The 24,652-nt window shown below is 49.3% G+C and overlaps 1 protein-coding gene across 1 annotated transcript; it reads left to right on the forward strand.

Moving 5' to 3' along the window:
• Positions 1-7,018: 7,018 nt before the first annotated feature.
• LOC142703568 (ATP-binding cassette sub-family C member 9-like) lies at positions 7,019-23,233 on the forward strand (the record flags this gene model as incomplete). Its single annotated transcript, XM_075848243.1, has 7 exons — positions 7,019-7,254; positions 7,660-7,744; positions 17,429-17,509; positions 20,091-20,228; positions 21,588-21,713; positions 22,681-22,780; positions 22,995-23,233. Coding segments are annotated over exons 1-7 (1,005 nt in total), but the record flags the coding sequence as incomplete, so codon positions are not given.
• Between the last annotated feature and the right edge of the window lie 1,419 nt (positions 23,234-24,652).

Here is a 24,652-nt window from a genome sequence, read left to right on the forward strand (position 1 = left end):
GAGCGGCTGATATCAGTCACACATATGATGTAATGTCTCTGGAGGATATAATAGTGCTGGAGTGTTATAAGAGGAGCGGCTGATATCAGTCACATATGATGTAATGCCTCTGGAGGATATAATAGTACTGGAGTGATATAAGAGGAGCGGCTGATATCCGTCACACATGATGTAATGTCTCTGGAGGATATAATAGTACTGGAGTGTTATAAGAGGAGCGGCTGATATCAGTCACACATATGATGTAATGTCTCTGGAGGATATAATAGTACTGGAGTGATATAAGAGGAGCCGCTGATATCAGTCACACATATGATGTAATGTCTCTGGGGGATATAATAGTACTGGAGTGTTATAAGAGGAGCGGCTGATATCAGTCACATATAATGTAATGTCTCTGGAGGATATAATAGTACTGGAGTGATATAAGAGGAGCGGCTGATATCAGTCACACATATATGTAATGTCTCTGGAGGATATAATAGTACTGGAGTGATATAAGAGAAGCGGCTGATATCAGTCACATATGATGTAATGTCTCTGGAGGATATAATAGTACTGGAGTGATATAAGAGGAGCGGCTGATATCAGTCACACATATGATGTAATGTCTCTGGAGGATATAATAGTACTGGAGTGTTATAAGAGGAGCCGCTGATATCAGTCACATATGATGTAATGTCTCTGGAGGATATAATAGTACTGGAGTGATATAAGAGGAGCGGCTGATATCAGTCACATATATGATGTAATGTCTCTGGAGGATATAATAGTACTGGAGTGTTATAAGAGGAGCCGCTGATATCAGTCACACATATGATGTAATGTCTCTGGAGGATATAATAGTACTGGAGTGATATAAGAGGAGCGGCTGATATCAGTCACACATATGAGGTAATGTCTCTGGAGGATATAATAGTACTGGAGTGTTATAAGAGGAGCGGCTGATATCAGTCACATATATGATGTAATGTCTCTGGAGGATATAATAGTACTGGAGTGTTATAAGAGGAGCGGCTGATATCAGTCACACATATGATGTAATGTCTCTGGAGGATATAATAGTACTGGAGTGATATAGGAGGAGCTGCTGATATCAGTCACACATATGATGTAATGTCTCTGGAGGATATAATAGTGCTGGAGTGTTATAAGAGGAGCGGCTGATATCAGTCACATATATGATGTAATGTCTCTGGAGGATATAATAGTGCTGGAGTGTTATAAGAGGAGCGGCTGATATCAGTCACACATATGATGTAAATGTCTCTGGAGGATATAATAGTACTGGAGTGTTATAAGAGGAGCGGCTGATATCAGTCACATATGATGTAATGTCTCTGGAGGATATAATAGTACTGGAGTGATATAAGAGGAGCGGCTGATATCAGTCACATATGATGTAATGTCTCTGGAGGATATAATAGTACTGGAGTGATATAAGAGGAGCGGCTGATATCAGTCACATATGATGTAATGTCTCTGGAGGATATAATAGTGCTGGAGTGATATAAGAGGAGCGGCTGATATCAGTCACACATATGATGTAATGTCTCTGGAGGATATAATAGTACTGGAGTGATATAAGAGGAGCGGCTGATATCAGTCACATATGATGTAATGTCTCTGGAGGATATAATAGTGCTGGAGTGATATAAGAGGAGCGGCTGATATCAGTCACACATATGATGTTATGTCTCTGGAGGATATAATAGTACTGGAGTGATATAAGAGGAGCGGCTGATATCAGTCACATATGATGTAATGTCTGGAGGATATAATAGTGCTGGAGTGATATAAGAGGAGCGGCTGATATCAGTCACATATGATGTAATGTCTGGAGGATATAATAGTGCTGGAGTGATATAAGAGGAGCGGCTGATATCAGTCACATATGATGTAATGTCTCTGGAGGATATAATAGTGCTGGAGTGTTATAAGAGGAGCGGCTGATATCAGTCACACATGATGTAATGTCTGGAGGATATAATAGTGCTGGAGTGATATAAGAGGAGCGGCTGATATCAGTCACACATATGATGTAATGTCTGGAGGATATAATAGTGCTGGAGTGATATAAGAGGAGCGGCTGATATCAGTCACACATATGATGTAATGTCTCTGGAGGATATAATAGTGCTGGAGTGATATAAGAGGAGCGGCTGATATCAGTCACACATATGATGTAATGTCTCTGGAGGATATAATAGTACTGGAGTGATATAAGAGGAGCGGCTGATATCAGTCACATATGATGTAATGTCTCTGGAGGATATAATAGTGCTGGAGTGATATAAGAGGAGCGGCTGATATCAGTCACATATGATGTAATGTCTGGAGGATATAATAGTGCTGGAGTGTTATAAGAGGAGCGGCTGATATCAGTCACACATATGATGTAATGTCTCTGGAGGATATAATAGTGCTGGAGTGATATAAGAGGAGCGGCTGATATCAGTCACACATATGATGTAATGTCTCTGGAGGATATAATAGTGCTGGAGTGATATAAGAGGAGCGGCTGATATCAGTCACATATATGATGTAATGTCTCTGGAGGATATAATAGTACTGGAGTGATATAAGAGGAGCGGCTGATATCAGTCACATATGATGTAATGTCTCTGGAGGATATAACAGTGCTGGAGTGATATAAGAGGAGCGGCTGATATCAGTCACACATATGATGTAATGTCTCTGGGGGATATAATAGTGCTGGAGTGATATAAGAGGAGCGGCTGATATCAGTCACATATGATGTAATGTCTCTGGAGGATATAATAGTGCTGGAGTGTTATAAGAGGAGCGGCTGATATCAGTCACACATATGATGTAATGTCTCTGGAGGATATAATAGTACTGGAGTGATATAAGAGGAGCGGCTGATATCAGTCACATATGATGTAATGTCTCTGGAGGATATAATAGTACTGGAGTGATATAAGAGGAGCGGCTGATATCAGTCACACATATGATGTAATGTCTCTGGAGGATATAATAGTACTGGAGTGATATAAGAGGAGTGGCTGATATCAGTCACATATGATGTAATGTCTCTGGAGGATATAATAGTACTGGAGTGATATAAGAGGAGCGGCTGATATCAGTCACACATATGATGTAATGTCTCTGGAGGATATAATAGTACTGGAGTGATATAAGAGGAGCGGCTGATATCAGTCACATATGATGTAATGTCTCTGGAGGATATAATAGTACTGGAGTGTTATAAGAGGAGCGGCTGATATCAGTCACACATATGATGTAATGTCTCTGGAGGATATAATAGTGCTGGAGTGTTATAAGAGGAGCGGCTGATATCAGTCACATATATGATGTAATGTCTCTGGAGGATATAATAGTGCTGGAGTGATATAAGAGGAGCGGCTGATATCAGTCACATATGATGTAATGTCTCTGGGGGATATAATAGTACTGGAGTGATATAAGAGGAGCGGCTGATATCAGTCACATATGATGTAATGTCTGGAGAATATAATAGTACTGGAGTGATATAAGAGGAGCGGCTGATATCAGTCACACATATGATGTAATGTCTCTGGAGGATATAATAGTGCTGGAGTGATATAAGAGGAGCGGCTGATATCAGTCACATATGATGTAATGTCTGGAGAATATAATAGTACTGGAGTGATATAAGAGGAGCGGCTGATATCAGTCACATATATGATGTAATGTCTCTGGAGGATATAATAGTGCTGGAGTGATATAAGAGGAGCGGCTGATATCAGTCACATATGATGTAATGTCTCTGGAGGATATAATAGTGCTGGAGTGATATAAGAGGAGCGGCTGATATCAGTCACACATATGATGTAATGTCTCTGGAGGATATAATAGTACTGGAGTGATATAAGAGGAGCGGCTGATATCAGTCACATATGATGTAATGTCTCTGGAGGATATAATAGTACTGGAGTGATATAAGAGAAGCGGCTGATATCAGTCACATATGATGTCATGTCTCTGGAGGATATAATAGTACTGGAGTGATATAAGAGGAGCGGCTGATATCAGTCACACATATGATGTAATGTCTGGAGGATATAATAGTACTGGAGTGATATAAGAGGAGCGGCTGATATCAGTCACATATGATGTAATGTCTCTGGAGGATATAATAGTACTGGAGTGATATAAGAGGAGCGGCTGATATCAGTCACATATGATGTAATGTCTCTGGAGGATATAATAGTACTGGAGTGATATAAGAGGAGCGGCTGATTTTAGAATAGTGACAACTACTCTGGATGTGACTGGAGTATAGACATGATGTTAGCAGTAGATTAGTGTCTGCAGCTCTGGATGTGACTGGAGTATACACATAACGTGAGCAGTAGTACAGCAGGGAGTAGTTTCTCAGTGTTATTTGGGGAGGCTTCTGATTGGTTGGGGTTGTAGTCTTGATTTTGGTCCCTTTCATTCTTCATGTTTTCTTCGGCGATTGCAGCGTAGGAGACCCCCCCCCCCCCCGAGGATGAGGACCGGTCGTGGGTCTGCTCTGTCCCTCTCTACATGTGGGGTCGGGGTCCTTCCGTTCGCTGGTGTCTCAGGGGCTCCTGGACCATCACCTGCAGATTCTTCATCCTGAATATTCCTGAGTCCCACGATCTAAACCCTTTCCTTCCTCCCATCCAATCATTCTACCTGTTTTGCGGGGACGCTCATTCCTCCGGATCGCCTGTGCGTGCCGCGCTCATTAATGCGGCTAACATCGGGGGAGGGTCGGTAACATCGTATAGCGGAGCTCTCCATGTTACATTTCTAGATCCCTGTTCCATCTTCACCCCCTCCCCTCCTCTATAGCCTCCATTGTTATCATCACTCCTCCCCCTCCTCTATAGCCCCCATTATTATCTTCACTCCTGCCCCTCCTCTATAGCCTCCATTATTATCTTCACCCCCTCCCCTCCTCTATAGCCTCCATTGTTATCTTCACTCCTCCCCCTCCTCTATAGCCCCCATTATTATCTTCACTCCTGCCCCTCCTCTATAGCCCCCATTATTATCTTCACCCACTCCCCTCCTCTATAGCCTCCATTGTTATCTTCGCCCCCTCCCCTCTTCTATAGCCCCCATTATTATCTTCACCCCCTCCCCTCCTCTATAGCCCCCATTATTATCTTCACCCACTCCCCTCCTCTATAGCCTCCATTGTTATCTTTGCCCCCTCCCCTCCTCTATAGCCCCCATTATTATCTTCACCCACTTCCCTCCTCTATAGCCTCCATTGTTATCTTTGCCCCCTCCCCTCCTCTATAGCCCCCATTATTATCTTCACCCACTCCCCTCCTCTATAGCCTCCATTGTTATCTTCACCCTCTCCCCTCCTCTATAGCCTCCATTGCTATCTTCGCCCACTCCCCTCCTCTATAGCCCCCATTATTATCTTCACCCCCTCCCCTCCTCTATAGCCTCCATTTTTATCTTCACCCTCTCCCCTCCTCTATAGCCTCCATTGCTATCTTCCCCCCCATCCCCTCCTCTATAGCCCCCATTATTATCTTCACTCCCTCCCCTCCTCTATAACCCCCATTATTATCTTCACCCACTCCCCTCCTCTATAGCCTCCATTGTTATCTTCCCCCCATCCCCTCCTCTATAGCCCCCATTATTATCTTCACCCACTCCCCTCCTCTATAGCCCCCATTATTATCTTCACCCTCTCCCCTCCTGTATAGCCTCCATTGTTATCTTAGCCCCCTCCCCTCCTCTATAGCCCACATTATTATCTTCACCCACTCCCCTCCTCTAGCCTCCATTGTTATCTTCACCCCCTCCCCTCCTCTATAGCCCCCGTTGTTATATTAACCCCTCCCCCTCTTCTATAGCCTCCATTGTTATCTTCACCGCCTCCCCTCCTCCATAGCCTCCATTGTTATCTTCACCCCTCCCCCTCCTCTATAGCCCCATTGTTATATTCACCCCTCCCCCTCTTCTATAGCCCCCATTGTTATCTTCACCCCTCCCCCTCCTCTATAGCCTCCATTGTTATCTTCACCCCCTCCCCCTCCTCTATAGCCTCCATTGTTATCTTCACCCCCTCCCCCTCCTCTATAGCCTCCATTGTTATCTTCACCCCTCCCCCTCCTCTATAGCCTCCATTGTTATCTTCACCCCCTCCCCTCCTCTATAGCCCCATTGTTATCTTCACCCCTCCCCCTCCTCTATAGCCCCCATTGTTATCTTCACCCCTCCCCCTCCTCTATAGCCCCCATTGTTATCTTCACCCCTCCCCCTCCTCTATAGCCCCCATTGTTATCTTCACCCCTCCCCCTCCTCTATAGCCCCCATTGTTATCTTCACCCCTCCCCCTCCTCTATAGCCTCCATTGTTATCTTCACCGCCTCCCCTCCTCTATAGCCTCCATTGTTATCTTCACCCCTCCCCTCCTCTATAGCCCCCGTTGTTATATTAACCCCTCCCCCTCTTCTATAGCCTCCATTGTTATCTTCACCGCCTCCCCTCCTCTATAGCCTCCATTGTTATCTTCACCCCCTCCCCCTCCTCTATAGCCCCATTGTTATATTCACCCCTCCCCCTCTTCTATAGCCCCCATTGTTATCTTCACCCCTCCCCCTCCTCTATAGCCTCCATTGTTATCTTCACCCCCTCCCCCTCCTCTATAGCCTCCATTGTTATCTTCACCCCCTCCCCCTCCTCTATAGCCCACATTATTATCTTCACCCCTCCCCCTCCTCTATAGCCCCCATTATTATCTTCACTCCTGCCCCTCCTCTATAGCCCCCATTGTTATCTTCACCCCTCCTCTATAGCCCCCATTGTTTTCTTCTGCCTCCCCCCGCAGGGCTCTATAGACATAGGCACTGCTCAGTGTCTCAGCCTTGGGCCCCCAATAGATGGCCACTTCTCTCTATGGATAGTGTATACACCGGCCTGGAGCATTATAACTATATAGCGATCCAGTCACAAGGGCTCAGGGCCGTTCCCACCACATGGGATGCTGGGAGTAGTACACGCCACCCCATAACATGGCATGATTAATTACCCCGCTGACAACTCTCTTCCCGTCAGTTGTCAGTCTCCTCCCATTGTCGGTGTTCGGTGGATTGTTGCATGTTCCTCGGGGGCTTCTTGGCCGTCTTTTATCTTCTCCTTTCTCATTTACAGTAAGAACAGGTTTTCGGTGGCGTACGCCGGACAGAAGCCATGGCTGCTCAACGCCACCGTGGAGGAGAACATCACGTTTGGGAGTCCATTCAGCAAGCACAGGTAACCACCCGAATCCATGTGGCCTGAGCTGCGCCCAGTGTTGGGCTTCATGTACAGTTCTGTGGGGCTCCACTGTACCCCCAAATGTCTCCGATGTCACACAGACTCATACCGAGGGATTTCTGGCGGGTTCCATGTGAATGAGTGTCTAGAGCTCCATAGTACGAACCGTAGGGACTCCACGCGCCTCCATAAAGGCTCTAAATCTGAGCTGCGTAGCATTGTGGGAGATGTAGTGTTTTCTAATCATTACTACTGTCATACACGACCTCTCCCATGTCTATGGCTAATACAGGCTGGAGGGCTGGTACGATCGGATCCTGTCGTTTCCGTTTTCGCGGCGGTCTCCAGTGACCTCGTTTTCCTGGTTTATAAGGACTGAATCCCTATTTTTCTATTCCGTAGATATAAAGCGGTGACTGACGCCTGCTCCCTACAGCCGGATATCGACCTCCTGCCATTCGGGGATCAAACCGAAATTGGAGAACGGGTAAAGTGACTCCGTGGACGAGTGTGCTGCGGGGGAGGGGAGCCGCTCCTCGTATTAGGGATCATATCGTACATCGCAGTACAATGAAACTTTCTGCCGCAGTGTAATAGACTTTGTGCTTCAATTCCTCAGCGTTTCCAAGTCCTCTGCTTGCTGCCACTGAATGGTAATATTGATTATTTACATCCAGAGGTTGAGAACCCATCCTGACCTAATACTTCTCACAGCTGAAAGCTTGTTACAGTGTATCAGTGTAGTCAATGCTCTGAGCAGCAGCACAATCTCTCTCCCGTTCTAATGGTTTGCTACAATGTATCAGTGTCAGGATTATCTAGACTGGATACTATTGTAGCGAACGCCCAGCCTTGACCAGTGTTATATCTGAATGGTTTGGTGCAATGTATCGTTGTAGATAATCCTCTGTAAATAGTAGCACAAATCTCTCTTCTGCCTTGAGCTCCAGGGGTTATATTACAGCTCTTGCCTACACTGATACAGTGTAGCAAACCCTCAGCTGTGTGAGAAGGACAAGGTCTTTACAGGATTTCAATCTCTGGATGTTAACAAGAATGTTCCCATTCACTGACTGCAAGCCAAGATCTTGAAAACAGGGAGGAATTGAAAGACACTCTATTAGACGGTTGCAGATCTCAGGGGATCTCTCTGTGCCGCTTTTTCCTGGTCTATAATTGACAGATCGTTATAATCTGTCCGGCCCCCGCGTCGCTCTGGACGGGAAATATTTCTCACCAATTTATTTCTACAAATCCTGAAAACTGTAAAGATGAAAACAGAGAAAACCTAAATATACGATCAGCCCCTCCCCCGTATACCCCCCCATTATATACCCCCATTATATACCCCCATTATATACCCTCCATTATATACACTCCATTATATACACTCCATTATATACACTCCATTATATACCCCCATTATATACACTCCATTATATACCCCCATTATATACCCCCATTATATACACTCCATTATATACACTCCATTATATACCCCCATTATATACCCCCATTATATACCCCCATTATACACCCCCATTATACACCCCCATTATACACCCCCCATTATACACCCCCCATTATACACCCCCATTTATACACCCCCATGTATACACCCCCATTATACACCCCCATTATACACCCCATTATACACCCCCATTATACACCCCCCATTATACACCCCCCATTATACACCCCCCATTATATACCCCCATTATACACCCCCCATTATACACCCCCCATTATATACCCCCATTATATACCCTCCATTATATACACCCCCATTATATACCCCCATTATATACCCCCCATTATATACCCCCCATTATATACCCTCCATTATATAACCCCCATTATATACCCCCCATTATATACCCCCCATTATATACCCCCCATTATATACCCTCCATTATATACACCCCCATTATATACCCCCATTATATACCCCCCATTATATACCCCCCATTATATACACTCCATTATATACACTCCATTATATACACCCCCATTATATACCCCCCATTATATACCCCCCATTATATACCCCCATTATATACACTCCATTATAATACACTCCATTATATACACCCCCATTATATACCCCCCCATTATATACCCCCATTATATACCCCCCATTATATACCCCCCATTATATACCCTCCATTATATACCCTCCATTAATACACCCCCATTATATACCCCCATTATATACCCCCATTATATACCCCCCATTATATACCCCCCATTATATACACTCCATTATATACACTCCATTATATACACTCCATTATATACACTCCATTATACACCCCCATTATACACCCCCATTATACACCCCCATTATACACCCCCATTATATACCCCCCATTATATACCCCCCATTATATACCCCCCATTATATACCCCCCATTATATACCCCCCATTATATACCCTCCATTATATACACCCCCATTATATACCCCCATTATATACCCCCATTATATACCCCCATTATATACCCCCATTATATACCTCCATTATATACCCCCCATTATATACCCCCCATTATATACCCCCCATTATATACCCCCCATTATATACCCCCCATTATATACCCCCATTATATACCCTCCATTATACGCCCTCATTATACGCCCCCATTATACACCCCCATTATATACCCCCATTATATACCCCCATTATATACCCCCCCATTATATACCCCCATTATATACCCCCATTATACACCCCCATTATATACACCCCCATTATATACCCCCATTATATACCCCCATTATATACCCCCATTATATACCCTCATTATATACCCCCATTATATACCCCCATTATATACCCCCATTATATACCCCCCATTATATACCCCCCATTATATACCCCCATTATATACCCCCATTATATACCCCCATTATATACCCCCATTATACACCCCCATTATACACCCCCATTATACACCCCCCATTATACACCCCCCATTATACACCCCCCATTATATACACCCCCATTATATACCCCCCATTATATACCCCCATTATATACCCCCATTATATACCCCCATTATATACCCCCCCATTATATACCCCCATTATATCCCCCCATTATATCCCCCCATTATATCCCCCATTATATCCCCCCCATTATATACCCCCCCATTATATACCCTCCATTATATGCCCCCATTATACGCCCCCATTATATACCCCCATTATATACCCTCCATTATATACCCCCCCATTATATACCCCCATTATATACCCCCATTATATACCCTCCATTATACACCCCCATTATATACCCCCATTATATACCCCCATTATATACCCCCATTATATACCCCCATTATACACCCCCATTATACACCCCCATTATATACCCCCATTATATACCCCCATTATATACCCCCCATTATATACCCCCATTATATACCCCCCATTATATACCCCCATTATATACCCCCATTATATACCCACCATTATATACCCCCATTATATACCCCCCATTATATACCCCCATTATATACCCCCCCCCATTATATACCCCCCCCATTATATACCCCCATTATATACCCCCCATTATATACCCCCATTATATACCCACCATATATACCCCCCATTATATACCCCCCATTATATACCCCCATTATATACCCCCCCCATTATATACCCCCCCATTATATACCCCCCATTATATACCCCCATTATATACCCCCCATTATATACCCCCATTATATACCCACCATTATATACCCACCATTATATACCCCCATTATATACCCACCATTATATACCCCCATTATATACCCACCATTATATACCCACCATTATATACCCCCATTATATACCCCCCCCATTATATACCCCCCCATTATATACCCCCCATTATATACCCCCATTATATACCCCCATTATATACCCCCCATTATATACCCCCATTATATACCCCTCATTATATACCCCCCATTATATACCCCCATTATATACCCCCATTATATACCCCCATTATATACCCCCATTATATACCCCCATTATATACCCCCCATTATATACCCTCATTATATACCCCCATTATATACCCCCATTATATACCCCCATTATATACCCCCCATTATATACCCTCATTATATGCCCCCATTATATACCCCCCATTATATACCCCCCATTATATACCCCCATTATATACCCCCAATTATATACCCCCCATTATATACCCCCCATTATATACCCCCCATTATATACCCCTCATTATATACCCCCATTATATACCCACCATTATATACCCCCCATTATATACCCCCATTATATACCCCCATTATATACCCCCCATTATATACCCACCATTATATACCCCCCATTATATACCCCCCATTATATACCCCCCCATTATATACCCCCCCATTATATACCCCCCCATTATATACCCCCCCATTATATACCCCCCATTATATACCCCCATTATATACCCCCCATTATATACCCCCCATTATATACCCCCCATTATATACCCCCATTATATACCCCCATTATATACCCCTCATTATATACCCCCCATTATATACCCCCCATTATATACCCCCATTATATACCCCCCATTATATACCCCCCATTATATACCCCCATTATATACCCCCATTATATACCCCCCATTATATACCCCCCATTATATACCCCCCTATTAAACATTCTCCGTCTTACATTATACACCCCCTTATTTTATCCCCCCCTCCCGTTCGCTGGCGTGATAAATGACGGATCTCCGGACGTGTAAATGTTTATCAGCCGATGTTGCGTCATTTCTCGGCACTCCCTGAGATCTCGCCCGCCATAAATGCTGCGACGCTCTGTGTGTAGCGCGGTCTCTGTGTAGCGCGGTCTGTGTGTAGCGCGGTCTGTGTGTTGCGCGGTCTGTGTGTAGCGCGGTCTGTGTGTAGCGCGGTCTGTGTGTAGCGCGATCTGTGTGTAGCGCGGTCTGTATATAGCGCGGTCTGTGTGTAGCGCGGTCTGTGTATAGCGCGGTCTGTGGGTGTAGCGCGGTCTGTGGGTAGCGCGGTCTGTGTGTAGCGCGGTCCTCTGTGTAGCGCGGTCTCTGTGTAGCGCGGTCTGTATATAGCGCGGTCTGTGTGTATAGCGCGGTCTGTGTGTAGCGCGGTCTCTGTGTAGCGCGGTCTGTGTGTAGCGCGGTCTGTGTGTAGCGCGGTCTGTGTGTAGCGCGATCTGTGTGTAGCGCGGTCTGTATGTAGCGCGGTCTGTGTGTAGCGCGGTCTGTATGTAGCGCGGTCTGTATGTAGCGCGGTCTGTGTATAGCGCGGTCTGTGGGTGTAGCGCGGTCTGTGTGTAGCGCGGTCTGTATGTAGCGCGGTCTGTGTGTGGCGCGGTCTGTATGTAGCGCGGTCTGTGTATAGCGCGGTCTGTGGGTGTAGCGCGGTCTGTGTGTAGCGCGGTCTCTGTGTAGCGCGGTCTCTGTGTAGCGCGGTCTGTGTGTAGCGCGGTCTGTGTGTAGCGCGGTCTGTGTGTAGCGCGGTCTGTGTGTGTAGCGCGGTCTGTGTGTGTAGCGCGGTCTGTGTGTAGCGCGGTCTGTGTGTAGCGCGGTCTGGGTGTAGCGCGGTCTGTATATAGCGCGGTCTGTATATAGCGCGGTCTGTGTGTATAGCGCGGTCTGTGTGTAGCGCGGTCTGTGTGTAGCGCGGTCTTAGTGTAGCGCGGTCTGTGTGTAGCGCGGTCTGTGTGTAGCGCGGTCTGTGTGTAGCGCGGTCTGTGTGTAGCGCGGTCTGTGTGAATCGCGGTCTGGGTGTAGCGCGGTCTGTATATAGCGCGGTCTGTGTGTGGCGCGGTCTGTGTGTGGCGCGGTCTGTATATGGCGCGGTCTGTGTGTGGCGCGGTCTGTGTGTGGCGCGGTCTGTGTGTAGCGCGGTCTGTGTGTAGCGCGGTCTGTGTGTAGCGCGGTCTGTGTGTAGCGCGGTCTGTGTGTAGCGCGGTCTGTGTGTAGCGCGGTCTGTGTGTAGCGCGGTCTGTGTGTGTAGCGCGGTCTGGGTGTAGCGCGGTCTGGGTGTAGCGCGGTCTGGGTGTAGCGCGGTCTGTGTGTAGCGCGGTCTGTATATAGCGCGGTCTGTATATAGCGCGGTCTGTGTGTGTAGCGCGGTCTGTGTGTAGCGCGGTCTGTGTGTAGCGCGGTCTGTGTGTAGCGCGGTCTGTGTGTAGCGCGGTCTGTGTGCAGCGCGGTCTGTGTGTAGCGCGGTCTGTGTATAGCGCGGTCTGTGTGTAGCGCGGTCTGGGTGTAGCGCGGTCTGTATATAGCGCGGTCTGTGTGTAGCGCGGTCTGTATATGGCGCGGTCTGTGTGTGGCGCGGTCTGTGTGTAGCGCGGTCTGTGTGTAGCGCGGTCTGTGTGTAGCGCGGTCTGTGTGTAGCGCGGTCTGTGTGTAGCGCGGTCTGTGTGTGTAGCGCGGTCTGTGTGTAGCGCGGTCTGTATATAGCGCGGTCTGTATATAGCGCGGTCTGTGTGTGTAGCGCGGTCTGTATATAGCGCGGTCTGTATATAGCGCGGTCTGTGTGTGTAGCGCGGTCTGGGTGTAGCGCGGTCTGTATATAGCGCGGTCTGGGTGTAGCGCGGTCTGTGTATAGCGCGGTCTGTGTATAGCGCGGTCTGTGTATAGCGCGGTCTGTGTATATAGCGCGGTCTGTGTGTAGCGCGGTCTGTATGTAGCGCGGTCTGTATGTAGCGCGGTCTGTGTGTGGCGCGGTCTGTGTATAGCGCGGTCTGTGTGTAGCGCGGTCTGTGTGTAGCGCGGTCTGGGTGTAGCGCGGTCTGTGTGTAGCGCGGTCTGTATATAGCGCGGTCTGTGTGTGTAGCGCGGTCTGGGTGTAGCGCGGTCTGTATATAGCGCGGTCTGGGTGTAGCGCGGTCTGTGTATAGCGCGGTCTGGGTGTAGCGCGGTCTGGGTGTAGCGCGGTCTGGGTGTAGCGCGGTCTGGGTGTAGCGCGGTCTGGGTGTAGCGCGGTCTGGGTGTAGCGCGGTCTGTGTGTAGCGCGGTCTGGGTGTAGCGCGGTCTGGGTGTAGCGCGGTCTGGGTGTAGCGCGGTCTGTGTGTAGCGCGGTCTGTGTGTAGCGCGGTCTGTGTGTGGCGCGGTCTGTGTGTGGCGCGGTCTGTATATAGCGCGGTCTGTATATAGCGCGGTCTGTGTATATAGCGCGGTCTGGGTGTAGCGCGGTCTGGGTGTAGCGCGGTCTGGGTGTAGCGCGGTCTGGGTGTAGCGCGGTCTGTGTGTAGCGCGGTCTGTGTGTAGCGCGGTCTGTGTGTGGCGCGGTCTGTATATAGCGCGGTCTGTATATAGCGCGGTCTGGGTGTAGCGCGGTCTGTGTGTGGCGCGGTCTGTATATAGCGCGGTCTGTATATAGCGCGGTCTGTATGTAGCGCGGTCTGTATGTAGCGCGGTCTGTATGTAGCGCGGTCTGTGTGTAGCGCGGTCTGTATGTAGCGCGGTCTGTATGTAGCGCGGTCTGTGTATAGCGCGGTCTGTGGGTGTAGCGCGGTCTGTGTGTAGCGCGGTCTGTATGTAGCGCGGTCTGTGTGTGGCGCGGTCTGTATGTAGCGCGGTCTGTGTATAGCGCGGTCTGTGGGTGTAGCGCGGTCTGTGGGTGTAGCGCGGTCTGTGTGTAGCGCGGTCTCTGTGTAGCGCGGTCTCTGTGTAGCGCGGTCTGTGTGTAGCGCGGTCTGTGTGTAGCGCGGTCTGTGTGTAGCGCGGTCTGTGTGTGTAGCGCGGTCTGTGTGTGTAGCGCGGTCTGTGTGTAGCGCGGTCTGTGTGTAGCGCGGTCTGGGTGTAGCGCGGTCTGTATATAGCGCGGTCTGTATATAGCGCGGTCTGTGTGTATAGCGCGGTCTGTGTGTAGCGCGGTCTGTGTGTAGCGCGGTCTTAGTGTAGCGCGGTCTGTGTGTAGCGCGGTCTGTGTGTAGCGCGGTCTGTGTGTAGCGCGGTCTGTGTGTAGCGCGGTCTGTGTGAATCGCGGTCTGGGTGTAGCGCGGTCTGTATATAGCGCGGTCTGTGTGTGGCGCGGTCTGTGTGTGGCGCGGTCTGTATATGGCGCGGTCTGTGTGTGGCGCGGTCTGTGTGTGGCGCGGTCTGTGTGTAGCGCGGTCTGTGTGTAGCGCGGTCTGTGTGTAGCGCGGTCTGTGTGTAGCGCGGTCTGTGTGTAGCGCGGTCTGTGTGTAGCGCGGTCTGTGTGTAGCGCGGTCTGTGTGTGTAGCGCGGTCTGGGTGTAGCGCGGTCTGGGTGTAGCGCGGTCTGGGTGTAGCGCGGTCTGTGTGTAGCGCGGTCTGTATATAGCGCGGTCTGTATATAGCGCGGTCTGTGTGTGTAGCGCGGTCTGTGTGTAGCGCGGTCTGTGTGTAGCGCGGTCTGTGTGTAGCGCGGTCTGTGTGTAGCGCGGTCTGTGTGCAGCGCGGTCTGTGTGTAGCGCGGTCTGTGTATAGCGCGGTCTGTGTGTAGCGCGGTCTGGGTGTAGCGCGGTCTGTATATAGCGCGGTCTGTGTGTAGCGCGGTCTGTATATGGCGCGGTCTGTGTGTGGCGCGGTCTGTGTGTAGCGCGGTCTGTGTGTAGCGCGGTCTGTGTGTAGCGCGGTCTGTGTGTAGCGCGGTCTGTGTGTAGCGCGGTCTGTGTGTGTAGCGCGGTCTGTGTGTAGCGCGGTCTGTATATAGCGCGGTCTGTATATAGCGCGGTCTGTGTGTGTAGCGCGGTCTGTATATAGCGCGGTCTGTATATAGCGCGGTCTGTGTGTGTAGCGCGGTCTGGGTGTAGCGCGGTCTGTATATAGCGCGGTCTGGGTGTAGCGCGGTCTGTGTATAGCGCGGTCTGTGTATAGCGCGGTCTGTGTATAGCGCGGTCTGTGTATATAGCGCGGTCTGTGTATATAGCGCGGTCTGTGTGTAGCGCGGTCTGTATGTAGCGCGGTCTGTATGTAGCGCGGTCTGTGTGTGGCGCGGTCTGTGTATAGCGCGGTCTGTGTGTAGCGCGGTCTGTGTGTAGCGCGGTCTGGGTGTAGCGCGGTCTGTGTGTAGCGCGGTCTGTATATAGCGCGGTCTGTGTGTGTAGCGCGGTCTGGGTGTAGCGCGGTCTGTATATAGCGCGGTCTGGGTGTAGCGCGGTCTGTGTATAGCGCGGTCTGGGTGTAGCGCGGTCTGGGTGTAGCGCGGTCTGGGTGTAGCGCGGTCTGGGTGTAGCGCGGTCTGGGTGTAGCGCGGTCTGGGTGTAGCGCGGTCTGTGTGTAGCGCGGTCTGGGTGTAGCGCGGTCTGGGTGTAGCGCGGTCTGGGTGTAGCGCGGTCTGTGTGTAGCGCGGTCTGTGTGTGGCGCGGTCTGTATATAGCGCGGTCTGTATATAGCGCGGTCTGTGTATATAGCGCGGTCTGGGTGTAGCGCGGTCTGGGTGTAGCGCGGTCTGGGTGTAGCGCGGTCTGGGTGTAGCGCGGTCTGTGTGTAGCGCGGTCTGTGTGTAGCGCGGTCTGTGTGTGGCGCGGTCTGTATATAGCGCGGTCTGTATATAGCGCGGTCTGGGTGTAGCGCGGTCTGTGTGTGGCGCGGTCTGTATATAGCGCGGTCTGTATATAGCGCGGTCTGTATATAGCGCGGTCTGTGTATATAGCGCGGTCTGGGTGTAGCGCGGTCTGGGTGTAGCGCGGTCTGGGTGTAGCGCGGTCTGTGTGTAGCGCGGTCTGTGTATATAGCGCGGTCTGGGTGTAGCGCGGTCTGGGTGTAGCGCGGTCTGGGTGTAGCGCGGTCTGGGTGTAGCGCGGTCTGGGTGTAGCGCGGTCTGGGTGTAGCGCGGTCTGGGTGTAGCGCGGTCTGTGTGTAGCGCGGTCTGGGTGTAGCGCGGTCTGGGTGTAGCGCGGTCTGGGTGTAGCGCGGTCTGGGTGTAGCGCGGTCTGGGTGTAGCGCGGTCTGTGTGTAGCGCGGTCTGTGTGTGGCGCGGTCTGTATATAGCGCGGTCTGTATATAGCGCGGTCTGTGTATATAGCGCGGTCTGTATATACTCCCGCTGTTTACATTCCTGCGGCTCCCGGCCGGGTCATTATTTCTGGCGCACGGATTGTTTGGACGCGCTCAGTGATAACATTTCCCCAGCGGCTGCCACTGAGGGGGGGCAGGGACTTGTCATGACGTCTCGTTCCTCTCTTTTCTGTAGGGGATCAATTTAAGTGGCGGACAGCGGCAGAGAATATGCGTGGCGCGAGCGCTGTATCAGAACACCGGCATCGTATTCCTGGTAAGACGGGTATAAATGTCTCTGCCCCTCCCCCATGCTGTCATCTGTATACATGTCCGCCTTTATACCTGTTTCTGGGAAAGCTGGGTGACATCAAATATGGCTGCCACTACAAAGACGAAGGGCGTCATCCAGCTTTCCCCGACCTCTGAATGTCACGCGTCCATATGGAAGATACTTCACTGCCCAGCTAGACAGATTTGTCATTCAGTGGTCTGGGAAAGCTGGGTGACAACTACAATGGACACCATAAGGCTTCAAAATGGAACGATCACTCAGCTTTCCCATAGTCCTGAAGGGCGGATCTGCCTAGATGTGCAGTGACACGGGGTCAGGGGATGTGATTGATTCTTCCTCTCCCTTCTCTTTCATTTACCCTGATGGTGGAATAATCCAGAAATCCCTCTAACCAACGCCTAACCTCTGACCCCACAGCCACTGACCTTAACCTCTGACCCCACCACAGCCACTGACCTTAACCTCTGACCCCACCACAACCACTTACCTTAACCTCTGACCCCACCACAGCCACTGACCTTAACCTCTGACTCCACAACCACTGACCTTAACCTCTGACCCCACCACAACCACTGACCTTAACCTCTGACCCCACCACAACCACTTACCTTAACCTCTGACCCCACCACAACCACTGACCTTAACCTCTGACCCTACCGCAGCCACTGACCTTAACCTCTGACCCAACCGCAGCCACTGACTTTAACCTCTGACCCTACCGCAGCCACTGACTTTAACCTCTGACCCTACCGCAGCCACTGACCTTAACCTCTGACCCCACCACAGCCACTGACCTTAACCTCTGACCCCACCGCAGCCACTGACCTTAACATCTGACCCCACCGCAGCCACTGACCTTAACCTCTGACCCCACCACAACCACTGACCTTAACCTCTGACCCAACCGCAGCCACTGACTTTAACCTCTGACCCTACCGCAGCCACTGACTTCAACCTCTGACCCTACCGCAGCCATTGACTTCAACCTCTGACCCTACCGCAGCCACTGACTTCAACCTCTGACCCTACCGCAGCCATTGACTTCAACCTCTGACCCTACAGCAGCCATTGACTTCAACCTCTGACCCTACCGCAGCCATTGACTTCAACCTCTGACCCTACCGCAGCCACTGACCTTAACCTCTGACCCCACCACAGCCACTGACCTTAACCTCTGACCCCACCACAGCCACTGACCTTAACCTCTGACCCCACCACAGCCACTGACCTTAACATCTGACCCCACCGCAGCCACTGACCTTAACCCCTGACCCCACCACAACCACTGACCTTAACCTCTGACCCCACCACAACCACTGACCTTAACCTCTGACCCTACCGCAGCCACTGACCGTTCCTGCAATTCAGACCCTACCACAACAAGTAACCTGAACCTCACCCCTACACCTCAACTAATCCTTTAACCCAAACCCCTAATTCTAACATTCAAGCCCCTAATTTTAATCCAACCCTCTAACCTTAATCTAATCTCTAACATTTTTTACTCCAAACGCCCCTTTACAGCGGCCAATTATGGGGCGAGCGCCGGGTCATCCGCTGATCGTGACGGTTTAAAAAAGTGAAATATTCCGGTTGTCGGCGGCTCATCTTGGCGTGTAAACAGGAGACGCGCCGCCGACATGATAATAAAGTAGGGACCGGAGTAACGAGCGCTCGTCCCCATCCAGAGCTCCGTGTGACGGGAGCAAACGAGCGCCGATCATCCAGCTGTCTCGGTGATCGGCGCTCGCTGCACCGTCCAGGATGGACCTTAAGGGTATGTTCACATGGCCTATTTACGGACGTAAATCGGGCGTATTAACCCCCGAATTACGTCCGAAATTACGGCTTGAATGTGTTGACAAACATCTGCCCATTGAAAGCAATGGGCTGACGTTTGTCTGTTCACACGAGGCGTAATTTACGCGCCGCGGTCAAAAGACGGTGCGTAAATAGACGCCCGCGCCAAAGAAGTGACCTGTCACTTCTTGGGGTGTAATTGGAGCCGTTATTCATTGACTCTGTAATTTCGGCCGTTACGGACGCTGCCGTGTGAACAGACCCTCACTCTTAATCCTCTAAAATGAACCCCTGATAATTAATCCCAAACCTCTCCCCTAATCCCATCCACTAACCTGTTACCCAAACCTTAATCCCTTCCCCCGGCCCAGCTCCTCGGCTGCCCTTTCAGTAATCGTTGTATAGATGACGGGTTGTGCGGATTAACAAGAAGTGACCTGATAGTCCGGCACTCCGGTCCTCAGCGGGTCTATGGGGCATCGGGGGCCACACAAGGTGATTCAGAGCGTCTGCACTGACGATGACAGGACTTTGTGTCATCATCTGAGGAGCCCCCAGAAGGTGCGGACCCCAATGCCAATCATCAAGTAAATATGAGCCTGTCCAACGGTCCGAACGTTCTGATAATCTGACACGTTGGTGGTCCGCGGGATGCCGGATTATCGGAATATTCCTGCGTTATTCTGTAACGAGCCCCATGATGGAGAGAAGGGGGGGGGGCGAGTGACCCCATAAAACACTGACCCCTGATGTTCCCTTGTAGGATGATCCGTTCTCGGCTCTGGACATTCATCTCAGCGACCACCTGATGCAGGACGGGATCCTGAAGTTTCTGCAGGAGGCGAAGAGGACGGTGGTCCTGGTGACGCACAAGCTGCAGTACCTGACGCACGCCGACTGGGTAATGACCGCGCCGCCGCCAATCACAAACACCCCCGGTGCCCGGCATTGCTGCAGAGTAGACCTAGCTGATACCACCGAGCAATAGCTGCTTCTGTAAATAACATGATAGGCTTTGTCTTACAATTCCTCACCATGATCATGATCTTTTGCTGCACTGATACATTGTAACAAAGCATTAGCTGTAGTCAGGACAGGTTTCAGCATCTGGATGTCAACGGTAAGTGTTTCCATTTGCTGTCAGCAAGCAGAGATCTTAAAAATGGTGCTTTAAATAAAAAGTAAAGTCTATGAGAAAGTTGCAGAACGTTTCCCGGATTCTGCTTTATACACAGGAGACCGGCCCGTCGCTTCTGTTAACCCTTCCATGGTTTATCGGTCAGGTGACGTTCGTTGCTCTCGTCATGGTTTATCGGTCACGTTCGTTGCTCTCGTCATGGTTTATCGGTCACGTGACGTTCGTTGCTCTCGTCATGGTTTATCGGTCACGTGATGTTCGTTGCTCTCGTCATGGTTTATCGGTCACGTTCGTTGCTCTCGTCATGGTTTATCGGTCACGTGACGTTCGTTGCTCTCGTCATGGTTTATCGGTCACGTGACGTTCGTTGCTCTCGTCATGGTTTATCGGTCACGTTCGTTGCTCTCGTCATGGTTTATCGGTCACGTGACGTTCGTTGCTCTCGTCATGGTTTATCGGTCACGTGACGTTCGTTGCTCTCGTCATGGTTTATCGGTCACGTGACGTTCGTTGCTCTCGTCATGGTTTATCGGTCACGTGACGTTCGTTGCTCTCGTCATGGTTTATCGGTCACGTGACGTTCGTTGCTCTCGTCATGGTTTATCGGTCACGTTCGTTGCTCTCGTCATGGTTTATCGGTCATGTGACGTTCGTTGCTCTCGTCATGGTTTATCGGTCACGTGACGTTCGTTGCTCTCGTCATGGTTTATCGGTCACGTGACGTTCGTTGCTCTCGTCATGGTTTATCGGTCACGTGACGTTCGTTGCTCTCGTCATGGTTTATCGGTCACGTGACGTTCGTTGCTCTCGTCATGGTTTATCGGTCACGTGACGTTCGTTGCTCTCGTCATGGTTTATCAGTCATGTGACGTTCGTTGCTCTCGTCATGGTTTATCGGTCACGTTCGTTGCTCTCGTCATGGTTTATCGGTCACGTTCGTTGCTCTCGTCATGGTTTATCGGTCACGTTCGTTGCTCTCGTCATGGTTTATCAGTCATGTGACGTTCGTTGCTCTCGTCATGGTTTATCGGTCACGTTCGTTGCTCTCGTCATGGTTTATCGGTCACGTTCGTTGCTCTCGTCATGGTTTATCGGTCACGTTCGTTGCTCTCGTCATTGCAGATCGTGGCGATGAAGGACGGCTTCGTTCTCAGGGAGGGGACCTTGAAGGATATTCAGAATAATGACAATGAACTTTACGAGCACTGGAAGACCTTGATGAATCGTCAGGACCAGGAGCTGGAGAAGGTAGGGTGAATCCCGGCTCTTAAAGGGATATTACACAGACATGCCAAAAGATTGCACGACCAATGGGCTGTCATGCGGCCAAACACTTCACGTGTATATCCTGCGCAATGATAGAGATCTCAGACCAGTGCAAACCCCTCCTTCATTCAGGGAATCATTGGGGTCCCGGTATATCGCCCTTCTGCCCCCCACCCCACTAATAGGACACCAGGTGATAGGTAAAGGTGGACTTCCCCTTTAATCCCCAACATTTGTAATATGACTGGTTTCTATGTTCATGAATCACCGTCAGAGTCAGGAGAGGACGGGCCTAATAAGGTCCGGACGCTGCGGCAGACGCGGCGTTTATTACCCGACAGTGAAATGTTTACAGCTGTCTATGTAATGTCCTCCACACACACCCAAAGCTTCCAGAAACTCAGCCTATCTGGTATCTACTATCACTGGGCAGAAACACTCCCCCTACAGGATTCAGGGCGGCCGCCATACAGGGTCATAAAGCCCCAGACACATCATTATTTCATGCCCAGACCCCCTAGGACCCCACTATTCAGTGCTGAGATGGAGGGGCCGGTGTCAGTGACTGGGCCCTGAATCTGTCCGTGGAGCAGCCGGTCCTATGACTGAACGTCTCCCGTGGGTGATTTCCCCATCTCAGACTCGGTGCACTATTAGGCCCAGACTCGGCAGAGGGCTCGGTGTCAGCGTCCACTCTGGGTCACCTTATATTCAGACATAATCTGCTTATAATGTTCAGTAACTTGACTTATAATGTGCTGTGCTGCATCGTGTCCTTTACTCTAGTCACATCCGGAGCTGCATTTCTCATACTCCAGTCACATCCAGAGCTGCAGCCACACTTCTGCTATTACAGCATGTCTAATATGCAGGATGCTTGGAGGGCAGTGAAACCTGGAATATTTACTGTGTGCAGTGATCATTATTGTTCCTGGTCATTCCCCTGCAGGACACAGAAGCAGATCAGGCCTCATTGGAGAGGAAGACCCTCAGACGAGCCATGTACTCCCGGGAGGCCAAAGCGCATCAGATTGAGGAGGAGGGGGAAGGTAATATAACCTCTCCGTGTGAATTAACCAGCAGGGTATATAGAGGAAACGGGGATGGGGGGGGGGGGGCAGGACGGGGGTGTCATAGTCCTAGGGGGCCCCTCTTATAAAACGGGCCTGTCAGAACTGTACAGAGGCAGCCGATGCTGTGTCATTGTCACATCCGCTATTGTCTCTGGTGTCACTTGTCAGAGTCTTTGCTCTCATCACACAGAGGAAGAAGAGGAGGAGGATGAAGAAGACGACATGTCCACCGCCTTGAGGCTCCGCACCAAGATGCCGTGGAGAACCTGCTGGAGATACTTGACCTCCGGGGGATACTTTCTGCTTTTTCTGATGGTTTTCTCTAAGCTCTTGAAGCACTCGGTGATCGTGGCCATCGACTACTGGCTGGTCTGCTGGACGTCCGGATCACAAAGTGTCAGCGGAAACGGCACCACGTCTAACACGACGGTAATACAGAATATCATACATCATATCATACAGCCTATCATACAGCCTATCATACATCATATCATACAGCCTATCATACAGCCTATCATACAGCCTATCATACAGCCTATCATACAGCATATCATACAGCCTATCATACATCATATCATACAGCATATCATACAGCCTATCATACAGCCTATCATACAGCCTATCATACAGCCTATCATACAGCCTATCATACAGCCTATCATACATCATATCATGCAGCCTATCATACAGCATGTCATACAGCATATCATACAGCCTGTCATACAGCATGTCATACAGCATATCATACAGCCTATCATACACCCTATCATACACCATATCATACAGCCTATCATACAGCCTATCATACAGCCTATCATACAGCCTATCATACAGCCTATCATACAGCCTATCATACATCATATCATACAGCCTATCATACAGCATATCATACAGCCTATCATACAGCCTATCATACATCCTATCATACAGCATATCATACAGCCTATCATACATCATATCATACAGCATATCATACAGCCTATCATACAGCCTATCATACAGCCTATCATACAGCCTATCATACAGCCTATCATACAGCCTATCATACATCATATCATGCAGCCTATCATACAGCATGTCATACAGCATATCATACAGCCTGTCATACAGCATGTCATACAGCATGTCATACAGCCTATCATACACCCTATCATACACCATATCATACAGCCTATCATACAGCCTATCATACAGCCTATCATACAGCCTATCATACAGCCTATCATACAGCCTATCATACAGCCTATCATACATCATATCATACAGCCTATCATACAGCATATCATACAGCCTATCATACAGCCTATCATACATCATATCATACATCATATCATACAGCCTATCATACATCATATCATACAGCCTATCATACAGCCTATCATACAGCATATCATACAGCCTATCATACAGCCTATCATACATCATATCATACAGCCTATCATACACCATATCATACATCATATCATACAGCCTATCATACAGCCTATCATACAGCCTATCATACAGCCTATCATACAGCCTATCATACAGCATATCATACAGCCTATCATACAGCATATCATACATCATATCATACAGCATATCATACAGCATATCATACATCATATCATACAGCATATCATACAGCCTATCATACATCATATCATACAGCCTGTCATACAGCCTATCATACAGCCTATCATACAGCATGTCATACAGCATATCATACAGCCTGTCATACAGCATGTCATACAGCATATCATACAGCCTATCATACACCCTATCATACAGCCTATCATACAGCCTATCATACACCATATCATACAGCCTATCATACAGCCTATCATACAGCCTATCATACAGCCTATC

This window comes from Rhinoderma darwinii, unplaced genomic scaffold (genome assembly GCF_050947455.1).
Source record: "Rhinoderma darwinii isolate aRhiDar2 unplaced genomic scaffold, aRhiDar2.hap1 Scaffold_2848, whole genome shotgun sequence".
Lineage (NCBI taxonomy): Eukaryota > Metazoa > Chordata > Amphibia > Anura > Rhinodermatidae > Rhinoderma > Rhinoderma darwinii.